At 45.4% G+C, this 13,197-nt stretch overlaps 1 protein-coding gene across 1 annotated transcript in view; it reads left to right on the top strand.

The window, feature by feature from the left end:
• Snx9 (sorting nexin 9) overlaps nucleotides 1–13,197 on the top strand; it is a 76,998-nt gene that overhangs the window by 54,309 nt on the left and 9,492 nt on the right. The window contains exons 8-12 of the mRNA XM_076926703.1: nucleotides 500–625; nucleotides 728–845; nucleotides 10,694–10,824; nucleotides 12,187–12,290; nucleotides 12,686–12,789. Of these exons, the coding sequence (XP_076782818.1) occupies nucleotides 500–625; nucleotides 728–845; nucleotides 10,694–10,824; nucleotides 12,187–12,290; nucleotides 12,686–12,789 (583 nt within the window). The remainder of the gene's footprint in view (nucleotides 1–499; nucleotides 626–727; nucleotides 846–10,693; nucleotides 10,825–12,186; nucleotides 12,291–12,685; nucleotides 12,790–13,197) is intronic.

Below are 13,197 nucleotides of genomic sequence, written 5' to 3'. Positions count from 1 at the left end.
GTCTCACCAGTTAGCCCTGTACTGAGTTACAAACCAGAGGAAAGTGTGTTTAAAACCTGAGTATATGACATCGCTGATAAACCCCTGATATGTAAATTTTTGTTTTCACACACACAAAAAAAGTCAATGTTAAAGGTTTCTTTTTTTTCTTTTTTTTTCTTTTTTTTTTTTTTTTAACTTTAAATTGTGGTCTACAGGGAGAGCTTCTATACTCCAGTTTCTCTTCATCATGAGCAAGATGTCTGCATGGAAGGGATGGGAAGGGTTCATCTGAACAACTGTGGTTTTTAAGATGTGATGTCTGCTGGGGCTACAGACCCCTTCTTCCTTCTCCGATAGGAGTTGAGAATGGCGGCCATAAGGGGCTGCCAGTTCTTCCGTAGGAGCAAGAGTAGCTGTCATAGGACTGCCAGTTCTGAGCAGAACTGTTCTCTGCTGTTGAGGCTGTGTTACTGTTCTCCCAAGTTACAGAATTAACTTGTCCTGCCTCATTGCTTAGGTTGGAGATTATGGCCCTATGTGGGTTTATCCTACCTCTACGTTTGACTGTGTGGTAGCTGATCCCCGGAAAGGCTCCAAAATGTACGGTCTGAAGAGCTACATTGAGTATCAGCTAACGCCCACTGTGAGTACCTGCTCTCCACACAGAGCTGGCTGCAGCTTGCCTTTTTATCCATTTCAGACGGTGACATTAGTAATGCTGTTGTCTCTTTCCCTTATGTTGTAGAACACTAACCGATCTGTAAACCACAGATATAAGCACTTTGACTGGTTATATGAGCGCCTACTGGTTAAGTTTGGGTCCGCCATTCCGATCCCTTCTCTTCCAGACAAGCAGGTCACAGGTGAGTTTGAGCAATACCGTTCAGTATGACTGTAGCGAGCTAGAGGCAGGTCACCCTGCTGATAGGCAAGTGTGAGTGGTGACTACCGATGCTGTGAAGGGACTGTACATGAGTGTGGAAGTTAAATGAACATCTAATAGAAACTTGGGGCAAACTGCCCCCAGAAAGCTGTGTGTACGTACATCTTAAATTCTAGAAAAGTCATTGTTTTTGTTTCCTTCTACCAAATGTACATTTTTAGTGTGAAAAATGGAACCTTAGAAAACAGAAGTTGTCTGAACAACCTAAAACGAAAACAAAAGCTTCAAACCCAAACAAGAGACAGGCTCTGCTGCCCTGTGCTGGTGTGTGTGTGTGTGTGTGTGTGTGTGTGTGTGTGTGTGTGTGTAGCACATGGAGCAGCCAGTGCCTCTGCTGACTGAGGGAAAGGCAAGCTCCTCCTCGCCCTCATTCTTTATCACCCATCAATGCCCCTGCTTTTCTTGTTTATTTAAAAGGCTCCCATTTGTTCACTTCATCCTGCCCCCAAAATCTTCTGGTCAGTAAGGTCTGGAGTGGCTCAACAGTTAAGAATGTGCGCTGCTCTGGCAGAGCACTTCAGCTTCTAGCACTTGCGATAGACACTTCGCCATTGCCTGCAACACCAGCTTCAGCCTCCACCAGCGCCTGCATTCATGTCCACACAGCTCCACACAGATACACGCGCACACGATTTAAAAGGACAAAAATATCTCTTACAAACGACAGACATGCTGCTACGTAATCCATCTGCTGCCTAACCCTTAAACATCTGGTCAGAAAGGGTTTGCCTCTGTCCTCAGAGACTCAGCATGGCACATCTGTGTGTCCTCTGGTGTGCGAGCAGGGATAAATAAATGCCTGAGAACTCAGTGAACGGGGCTAAGAACACGGGCTTCATGGAAGAGGCTGAGCTTCCTAAAGACTAAAGTTTGAGTAGCTAGGTAGAAAGTGTTCACATGACGAAACCGGTCTGTACAGTGGTGACTGAGCTGGGGGAAGAGTGGGACTTAACTGGCCAGACTCAGAAGGACCTGGCGGAGAGAGCAGAGGGACTTGGAGGAAGAGGGAAGGCCCTTCCCAAAGACTGGGAGAGGCAGAAAAGGGCTTAACCTTCAGCAAGAGTTGAGGAACTCAGGGAGCCACCACAGATCATCTTAGCCAGCCAGACGGCAGTGCCAGGATGAGACATCAGTGTTCCAGCACACCCTGTCTCCAGGGCCAGTCCCTCTGTGTCCCAGTCACCCGCAGTCACCCGGGACCTTTGCTGGATGGTTTCCTTGCTGTTCTTAGAGGCGGGCACTTTCATCTTAAGAGTACAGATCCTCAAATCCTCAAAGCATCAGGCAGGCTGTCTGTCCTGCTAAGTAGGGGATCTGTGTTTGATCCTGAAGCTTCCTATGTTTATGTTATGAGATATGAGCCAGCTAACCTAGCTAGAATTAGGATCTTTAAGATAAATAAGCCATTCTCCTTAAAACTGTATATTCTACTTTGTCTTTTTGTTTACTTTCCTCTGGAGGTGTTTTTGTTTGTTTGTGGAGATGAAAATTTTAGTTTTTAAAGATTTTTTGGTTTAGTCTTATTTTCTTTTAGAAATGTCAAAAATTTGAAATTGTCACAGTGGGATGGAAAGGACTGCTCTGCTACTACAAGGTAGATAGATTCCTCCCAGTGGTCCTCTGAGTGATGCTGCAGTGTCTCATAGTACATCATCCCAGTGGTCCTCTGAGTGATGCTGCAGTGTCTCATAGTACATCATCCCAGCGGTCCTCTGAGTGATGCTGCAGTGTCTCATAGTACATCATCCCAGCGGTCCTGAGTGATGCTGCAGTGTTTCCATAGTACATCATCCCAGCGGTCCTCTGAGTGATGCTGCAGTGTCTCATAGTACATCATCCCAGTGGTCCTCTGAGTGATGCTGCAGTGTCTCATAGTACATCATCCCAGTGGTCCTGAGTGATGCTGCAGTGTTTCCATAGTATATCATCCCAGTGGTCCTCTGAGTGATGCTGCAGTGTCTCATAGTACATCATCCCAGCGGTCCTGAGTGATGCTGTAGTGTCTCATAGTACATCATCCCAGTGGTCCTCTGAGTGATGCTGCAGTGTTTCCATAGTACATCATCCCAGCGGTCCTGAGTGATGCTGCAGTGTCTCATAGTACATCATCCCAGTGGTCCTCTGAGTGATGCTGCAGTGTCTCATAGTACATCATCCCAGTGGTCCTCTGAGTGATGCTGCAGTGTCTCATAGTACATCATCCCAGTGGTCCTCTGAGTGATGCTGCAGTGTCTCATAGTACATCATCCCAGTGGTCCTCTGAGTGATGCTGCAGTGTCTCATAGTACATCATCCCAGTGGTCCTCTGAGTGATGCTGCAGTGTCTCATAGTACATCATCCCAGTGGTCCTCTGAGTGATGCTGCAGTGTCTCATAGTACATCATCCCAGTGGTCCTCTGAGTGATGCTGCAGTGTTTCCATAGTACATCATCCCAGCGGTCCTGAGTGATGCTACAGTATTTCCATAGGGCTGGTGCTGGAGACCATAGCTGTGGCATTCAGTGTCAGCACACCTTCAGACCACTGTACATCTGGTTTAGATCACACTGCTTCCTTCTAGCCATTCTTTTTGCTTTATTTTTTAAACTCTACATTTGTTCCCACTTCTTCTTTCATGTTTTTAAACATTTCAGTCTGTGTCCTTGAATTTTATACTCTACTTTTATGTACTAGATTGAAGTAACGTGTGTTTCATTGTCTTTAAATGAATAGGCCAAAGTTTTCAGCCAAGGAATTTAGTATTGATTTAAAACACACGGCAGTATTTCCAGAGTTTACAGTACCTCCACATTAAGTGTTTTTAAAGGGGGCAGGGGAGGCTCAGGCATGCAGCCAGGGCATGGCACAGCACAGCAAGCAGCAGCCTCAGTCTGAAGAAAGTGGGGCTTTGACCACTCTCTGGAGGCGTGCCGAGGACACCGAGAGGCACAGGAGAGCGTTATGTCCCTTTGCCTCCTGCCTGTGGCACCCACAGCACCAGCACTGTGTGTAGACTACCCTCGCTGCACTCCTAGACAAAAGCAAGAGGAAGTGCGGGAGACATTATCACGATGCTTGTCCTAGGAGTTCATAGATGACATCCTGTTTGTATATTTTGTTTGTTCTTTGTGAGGATCAACCAGATTGTATTTTGGGGTTTCAAAATACTATTTTCACACTCTTAGTGAAAGCTTAGGTAAGGTTTGGGGAAAACAGATAAACATAAGTCCCTTCCATTCTCTAGCTTACAAGTCTCTGGATCCTGGTTTAACCTAGTAAGCTTAAAATACTATGCAAAGTCACAGTTAAGCTAGTTGGGTCGAAGGGTTTTTACAAGGAGGATTGCTAAATAAAAATGATCAACTTTCACTTTCTAAGTAATAAACTCAGGTACTGATATTTTTTTTTTTTGCTCCAAGGGAAGTTCAGTGTGTCCCAGGTACATACATCTACCAGGTCCCTTCTGTGATGAAGTCTGCTGTCTTTCCCAAGGCTGAGACTGGGTTCCACATCATTTATTGTATGGAGTACTTGCTCTGTGCTCCTAAGTGTGCAGTTGCTAGTGCTTTTATATAGAGGCTTTGCTTGGGACCCACGTGTTCACTGCCACTTGTAGTAGCACACCGTTAGTAGATGGCTCTCTCTTACGGAAGATTTACTCCTACGTACTCTTCTGAAGGAAAGTTGAGGCTGCATTTTCTGAAAATTTACTTTTAAACTGTGTGCAGTATGTGTATTCTTTGGTGTGGGTTCTACAGATCTTGGTAACTACTATTATGGTCCTGTAATATACTTGTCTTGCAACACAGGGTGGTTCTGTCACCTCTTAAATGTCATGGTGCTTAGTGTTCTGTTTCAGCTTCTTCGCCTGTCCTGTCCTTGGCAGCATCTGTTCTTTGTTGCTGTAATTCCCCTTTTCTGGAATACATCGTGAATGGAAACAGTGCAGTTGAGATTCACTCCATTCATTGTATCAATAGCTTTTCTTTATCGCTGTTACTATGAGTGTGCAGATACACAGTAATTCTTTTCCTTCCATTCACTGAAAGACATTTGAGCCTCTAGTTCCAGGCAATTACAAGTGAAGCTGCTAGCATTGCCTGTTTAGATAGTTTGTTCTTAGTTTTATTTGTTTTTGAGACAGGCACACAGGCTGACCTGGGACTTGTTACATAGCCCAGGCTGGTCTCATGTGTCACTCTTCTTGCTGAAGCCCCTGAGTGCTTCAATTACAGGCACATACGACATGCAGCCGAGCAATCAGGTTTTATATAAACATGAACGAATTTTCCTCCGTAAATTCCCAGCAGTAGAACAAATAGATCGGTTAGTTTGCATTGTACTTATGAGTTTCTCAGACGTTTCTCAGACTGGCTCTGCAGTTCTGGAGTCATATCAGCAATACATGAAAATCTATGATTCCACATCTTTACCCACACTTGGTAATACTCATTTTTCATTGATTCTGCTTGGCCAGTCCTGTAGGCATGTGGTATTCTGGTCTTGTTTTTCCTTACTGATGGGTTGTATAGAGAATCTTTTCATACCTTATGTCTGCCCATATGTCTTTTTTAGTAAAGTGTCTGTTCAAAACTGGTTCTTTTTTAAAATAGAATTTGTTAGTCTATTTTTTATTGTTGAATTTGTTCTTTATGTTGTAGAAACAGTTCTCTATCAGATGCGTGATGTGCACATGCTTGCCCCAACTATAGCTTGCCTCTTTGTTCTCTTAACAATGTGTAGCAAAAGCGTTTAATTTTAGAAATCCCGTGTCTTGCTTAGACTTTCTCTTATGGTGACGGACACCTAAAAGGAGCAGTTTAATTAAACAAGGAACGGTGCTTTGGGCTTACATGTCAGAGGCCTCTCCATGCCTGTGCATGGTAGAGCAGAAAGTGGAGAGGGAGGCAGGGATGTTTTCCAGGGACACCTCTAGGAATCCACTCCACCTCAATTCCCAAAAGCTAGCGTCTCAGTCTTGACCACACCAGTGTCTGCAAGGGCATTTCATTTCAAACCTTAGCATCTAGCATTTCAGGGGTTGTGAATTGTGCTTTTGGTATTGTATCTGAAACCTCTTGGTCCAACTTCAGCTCATGATACATTTTCCTAAAAGTTGGATGGCTTCAGGTTCTGCATGGGTGTCTGATGTGCTTTGGATGGAAGTTGTGTGCTGGGAGCACAGCAGAGTGAGCTCCACTTGTTTGCTTCCAGGTGCTCAGAAGGACTCCTTTCCCTGATAAACTGCTTTGTAAAGATTCACTTGACCGTTTGTTTGTGTGATTTGTTTCTGGACTTGTTTACTCTGTGTGTTCATAAGTATGGGTGTTTTGCCTACATGCATATCTGTGTACCACATACATGCTTCATGCCCACAGAAGCCAGACAAGGGCATTGAATCTCCTAGAACTGGAATTACAGATGGTTATGAACCATCACGTGGGTTCAAGCCCAGCTCCTCTAGAAGAGCACCCAGTGCCTCTAACCAGTGAGCCATCTCTCCAGCCCCCTTTTCCTATATTTTTGAAGGGTAAGTTGTTGGCCATGGGATCTTTAGCCTCTGGTTTTTCATGCTGCATAGTGAATGTCTTTCCATTGCCTTCTGGCCTACATTGTCCATGTGGTAAGTTAGCCATTAAATCTGCTGACTCCCACACAGGCCAGCCTGGCTGCTGTAGATACTTTGTTTCTGTTTCAGTCTGAAGCTTTAGCTCTGCTGCGTGGGAGTGTGGCGGCTCTTGACTTAGAGGGCCTGGCTTCTGCTATCTTGTATCTGCTATTGATTTCTGAGATGAATTTTCTATTCCAGTTCCTGCACTATGAACTCTAGAAATTCCATTCTGTAATTCTACCTCCTTTGGGGTCTCTGATTATTGCTTACTGGTTATGTTGCCTGTTAATTTTTCTAGTAGTTCTTTGAACATACAGAAACTGCTTTGATTTTTGTCTGCTAAACTCAACATGTAGCAACACTTGGTAACTGTTTCTATTGACTGCTTTTTTTCCTTCAATATAGATCTATCTTGTTGGCTGATTGTTTATTTACTCTTTCTTGGGGGGTAGGGTGGGGAGTAGTTTTGAGACAGGGTCTCCTTTTGCGTAGCCCTCGCTGTCTTGGAACTTGCTCTATAGACTAAGCTAGCCTTGAACTCAGCAATCCCACTGCCTCTGCCTCCTGAGTGTGGAGTTAAAAGTGTTTATTTTTGTTTTTGATGAAAACTGGACCTTGCTAAGCATCTGTTTTAGCAGCTCTGGATTCTGCCTCCCTTGAAGGTTCCTGAGTGTGGAGTTAAAAGTGTTTATTTTTGTTTTTGATGAAAACTGGACCTTGCTAAGCATCTGTTTTAGCAGCTCTGGATTCTGCCTCCCTGAAGGTTCTCGTTTGTATTTTATTTGCATAAGGAATTGGCCTAGCCTGAATCACAGAACTCTACCTAGCTAACAACTCAGTTATTTTCATGCTTGTGTGTTTAAGACTGACATTGTAAGTTTGTTCTTCCACACAGACTGGCAGGAAGCCTGGGATTAATTGGACAGAACCCATGCTAGTGGGTGTTCTTTGCTCTCTTGATGTAACGATAAGAAGTAGAGGGCATTCAAAGCTCAGGTCACTTCAAGTTATCCTCAGCCTTTGTTTCTCCTAGTCCTTTTGTTTTTGTTGGGGAGAGGTAGTATTTGTTTGTTTCTGGAAATGAGGTCTTCCTGACTTGCCCAGGTGCAGGGAAACATATGGTTTTCTTTGGTCAGATGATGTTTTGCTGGGACAGACAGGTGAAGGAGTGTTTTTCTGAAATAGTCACAGGAGAAAGGATGTTCTGCTAAAAGCAAACACATGAAAAGATGCATGGTGTTAAGAAGGACCAAACAGACAGTGGATGGATGTTGCTGGATGGTATTGGCATGCCTTGCCATTCCTTAATGGTCATCATTTGTTGTGACTTCATAAAACAAAACAAAACAAAAAAAAAAAAAAACACACCAAAAAACTTCTGGTGGTGTTCTGTCAATGACTTGGGCCGATTGGCAGAGTGATCTCAGCTGATACAGACTCGTGTGGACTTTTGCTAAGATAGACTCACATGGTAAGGCGAGACCCATGGAAGGACACGTGATATTTGGAGGGAATATAAATAAAATTCAACAGACAGTGACAGAGGCTTTATAGCTAGCTTTACAACGCTTCGTTGGTCTCAAACCTTCACTGATCTTCACTTTGTTGAGAGATACACGGCAGCAAAGAACATCACTTGGCATCCCTGCTGGTCCTGGTCGATCCTGCTAACTCCCGCCGATTCGGTGAGGGAGGTCATGCCACCGATGCTAATTCCTATTTGCTCTCCTGACACTGCTAAACTAGACAGCTGATATATATCCTGACAATGCATATTGGATTTGTTCCAAATAACTATTTCTAAACAGGTCCCCTTCCCCTGTATCCTGATAACTTCTCTTTTCTACTACCTCTGGTGGGTGGGGGCTAAAAGAGAAGTTAAAACGTTAAAAATTCTTATTAAAAATAAGTTTTTTTTTTTTTTTAAATCAAAACTAACACTCAGGCTCACCCCAAACTTCTGGACTCAGGTAATCTCGCTACCTTAACCTACTTCGTATCCAGTACTATTTTACCACGTCTCACTTCCTTTCTACCTAGGCCCTTATCTATCTTCCTTGCATATGTTCAGTCTCATGGTTGGGCAGGAGTATGTGACTTAGACACAATCTAGTTCCCCTGTTCCAAAGAACTTGAGCCTAGCATATGCTTGGTTCTGCCATCTTGGCTAAGCACAGCCACTGGCTCTCCCTCGCCACCTGTGCTAGAGAGAATGGTCATCTCTCCTCAGTCCACATCGTCTGAGCCTTCTCCTCCTGTGGCACAGATGCCACAGCCAATCTCCAGTCTGCTTTGTCTGGCATGGCCTCTGAGGACTAGGGAGGTGGAACAGCCCGGACGCCACAGAGTCTCACTGGTCTTGGTGGAAGTTGAGCAGTTTTCCCAGCAAAAGACACTGTCAGATGGCTGTTTGTCTTTGCTGACTTCCAGATCAGGGCTGTGGCTGTTTTGCTGACATCATACATCTTCCTGTTGGTTCTTGGGCTATGGTTAGTTCAGGTCCTCCCTGAGCTGTTGGAGTTCCCGTCTTCAGACTCCCAGCTGATGCTGAGTTTGATTCATGGGATCGTCAAGTCTCTGCTTGACTGATGCTGGCTGGGTCATGCTTGCCAAGCTCTCTACTTGTAAAACAGGAGCAGTTGTGTGAGCATGGCCGTTAGCAATAGGGTAGCAGTGGTCATGGGATGATTGGCTTTGCCAGTTACCTTAAGACAAAATAGAAGGGCTGCAGAGATGGCTCAGTGGCAAAGAACACTTGCTGCTTTTCAGAGAACCTGTGTTCAATTCCCAACATTCAAATGGTGGCTCACAATTACCTATATACTGGTTCTAAAGGGTCTGACATCATCTTCTGGCCTTCTTGAGCACCAGGGACACATGTGGTACTTAGACATATGTATGCAGGCAAACACACACATAAAAAATTTTTAAAAATAATGCCTAAAAACAGCAACAAAAATTAGAACAAAGTTAGACTTCAGGGAATGTGCACACTCACCCCCTCATCCCACCCGTGTGTGTGTGTGTGTGTGTGTGTGTGTGCGTGTGCGCGCGCGCGCGTGCATTTACAGAGTGTTGTTTGTTTACAAGGTAAGATTTGCCTGTATAATCTAGGCTGGCCACTAACTTCTTCTGACAGCCTCCTGTGTGTTGTATTATAGACATGCCAGAGTTACTTTTCCAAAGTCCTGAGTGCAAACGTTAAGTACTTATGTGCGTCAGTATCACATTACAACTAGACATGCGATGTAACTGTTAAAGCCTCGTCTACTTTTTAAGAAAAGCATGGTAGCTTTCACCTGCCACTCCTTTATTGCCCATAAAGCCTGCCCAGGAACTGGCCTAAGAACGCATCATAAACTAGAGATGGTTTTTCATTTTGAGATGTTTCTTTGCAGTTAACATTGTTGTTTGTCTAAATTGAAATTGCATTCACTCATAAGCTTCATTTATTTATTATTTTGTGTGCATGTGTCTGAGTGTATGTATATGTGCGCGTGCCGAAGAAGTGCTGGATCCCCTGAACAGCCCATGAGGTCAGAAGAGGTTTCAGATCACTGAAGTCATAGGAGCCATCATGTAGGTGCTGGGAACCAAACTGGGTCATCTGAAAAAGCAGTTAGTGCCCTTAGCCATTGAGCCATCTCTCCAGCCCTGAAATTTCATTCTTGAAAACTAAAGAGTCGGGGCTAGGGAGGTGGCTCAGTGGATGAGAACAGTTGGTACAGAGCACAAGGACCTGAACTCAGATCTCCAGCGCTTACATAAGAAGCCAGGCGTGACCACACAGTGCTGTAAGCCCAGCACTGTGCTTAGGGGTGGAGACAGGAGGAGGGCCGAGGCATGTGGTTGCCAACCTAGCTTTAGGTCATTAGCAGACCTGTCTCAAAGGATGAGGTACTCTCTCAAAGGAGAGTGAGGGAACACTCACTGCTCAGCACTGTCCTGTGGTCTCCATCAATCCCCATGTGCATACACAGACACACACCGTCCGTATATCACACACACGTGCTGTGCTCACACACATACACATATAAAATAGCCTAGCATACTTCTTGTGAATTTCTGAGCCTTTTACAGAATAACTTTCTGCCACGTATCCAGTGCTCACAGGAGCTTCAGTATAACGCTCATTAGAAGGAGTTGTGTGCCGTCACTCTTGGTGTCTGCCTTCTAGGTCGCTTTGAAGAGGAATTTATCAAAATGCGTATGGAGCGGCTCCAAGCCTGGATGACCAGGATGTGCCGGCACCCCGTGGTGTCAGAAAGTGAGGTTTTCCAGCAGTTCCTGAATTTCCGAGATGAGAAGGCAAGTGTAGCTTAGTACCGCAGCCACAGGGAAGTGGTGCTGGCACAGCCACAGTGAATTTATGTCTGAAGCGGACCAGAGCAACGTTGGTTATTTAAAGGGACAGAAACCTTAAATCTCAGATACAGGAAGAGTGCCGTGCAGTCTAGCAGGCTGGAGTAGTCAGCCCAGGGTGGGTGGGGCACAGATGAAGAACAACTATGCTTAGACGTGATGTGTTTTCCAGCATGCTCTTTAAAGTAGGCTCAGGGTTCAGGAAGAACACGTGCTACAGAAGCGTGAGGACCCGAGTTCCGATCCCCAGTGCCCAGACTACAGCACACGCCTGTAACCTCAGCATTATGAGGTGTGGAAACAGAGTGTTGGAACTTGCTGACTGCCATCCTAGCTCCAGGGTCAGTGAGAGGCTGTGTCTCAGAGGCATATGCTGTAAAGAGGTAGATCAGGCCACCCAAGGCATCCTCTGCCTCTCACATGTGTGCTGACACATGTCCCCCCCACATCTCCCCCACACACACACTCGGCCGTGGGGAGGATAAACCCCAAATGTGGGCCTTGAGAGGAGAATGGGCTACATGAGTTGTCTGAGTCCCTGGGCTCCAGTGCCTCAGCACCGTGAAGGAAAGTAGAACCCGAGACTGAGCGTTCATCAGCCATAGGAGAGGTGGTAAGTCCACAGTAAAGGCTGGCCTCTCGCTGCCTGCTGCCTAGCAGGTACTCAGCCAGTTCCCATCGGTTCCTTGTGAAAAGCAAGAAGCTGCCGTCTGGCTCCTCCTCGCTGGCTTTGGAAGTAGCCCTCTCCTGATGGCTCACACTGTGCTCCTTGCACTACCCTTTATTCTCCAGAGATGTTGCCTTCAAAACTTTACACACAATTCATAAAACACTGAAGAGAAACCATGGGTCAGTTCAGAAGTAACAGCAAGTGCTAAATATAGTATAACCCAGGGAAAAAATGTTACCAGGTTATTTTTTGCATTTAGTCAACTGGTAGAATTTTAAAAGGACCTAATTAAGATGTCATGTGTGAAAAACCAAAGGAAAAGAGTAGCCGATAGGCTCAACAACGGGGACTGGGGGTAGCCGATAGGCTCAACAACGGGGACTGGGGGTAGCCGATAGGCTCAACAACGGGGACTGGGGGTAGCCAATAGGCTCAACAACGGGGAACAGTTAATTTTGTCAAAGAGTCTCATGGAGGGTATTTATAGTCTGTGTTTATGTTGGGAGCCATTACAAAAATGTGACTAAGTGTGCACTCCCAGAGACAAGCCTCCTAAGAACGCTCTGCCCGTGCAGTGATGCTGAGGTGTGCGAGCATCGGCATGTGGTGCTGTAACTCTGTGATATCCTCACTTTCAGGAATGGAAGACAGGAAAGAGGAAGGCTGAGAAAGACGAGCTGGTGGGAGTGATGATATTTTCCACCATGGAACCAGAGGCTCCCGACTTGGATTTGATAGAAATGTAAGAGCCACTGCCTGGCTTCCCTTCTCCTTAGTCTGCACGTCTCCTTTGGCTCACCGTCTTGGCTAGGGTTGCAGCAGCCGTAATTCACATCTTGAGAAAGGAATATATGGCTGAGTGGGGTTTTGCAGTTAGACGGTGTCCAGGGAAATCCCACCTACCTCAGCAGGTTAAGCCTCACTTCCTCAAGGTCTGTTCCATTGCTGGCATAATGCTGGCTGTCCTCAGGTAAAGGCTGATGAGATGAGGTGGCACAGAGCCACCAACATCCATGGAGCACCCCACAAAGCGGGATCTCGTTTGTGGTACTATTGGGATCAAACTGGCCAGACATTGTGTTTGATCTGTGTTTCTCTGGTATTGCTGATATGAGTGACAGCTGTCTCTGCTCCCAGAGAACAGAAGTGTGACGCTGTGGGGAAATTCACCAAGGCCATGGATGACGGCGTGAAGGAGCTGCTGACGGTGGGGCAGGAGCACTGGAAGCGCTGCACAGGCCGTAAGTGCTGTGGCTCAGTCTTTATTAGTTAAAACCAGAAAACTGAGCATAACAAAGGAAGCTCAAGAAATGTCATAATTTAAAACACCTTACTAACTTGAGTTTAAGGTCTGGTTATTTGAGTAATCTCTGGAAAGTTCATCTTTCTGCATGTTTAGAGGGCATTTCTTGTTTGGTTGGTTTTGCTTTGTTTTGCTTTAATATTTGAGAAGGGTCTGTATAGCCCAAGCTGGCTTCTAACACTCTGATTGCTTGACTTTACCCTTTCCAGTGATGTGTGTAATTACAAGCATGCAACACCATGCCCAGCTCGTGACTGCGTCCAGTCTTTATGTGCCTGTTTTACGATGTGGTAGGCTTCAGTGAAGCCTGGTGTTGGTTGTTGGTTTTTGTTTGTTTGTTTTTGTT

This window comes from Arvicanthis niloticus, chromosome 28 (genome assembly GCF_011762505.2).
Source record: "Arvicanthis niloticus isolate mArvNil1 chromosome 28, mArvNil1.pat.X, whole genome shotgun sequence".
NCBI classification, from domain to species: Eukaryota; Metazoa; Chordata; class Mammalia; order Rodentia; family Muridae; genus Arvicanthis; species Arvicanthis niloticus.
Note: the sequence above shows the minus strand (reverse complement) of the source record. Positions and strands in the feature narration are given on the sequence as shown.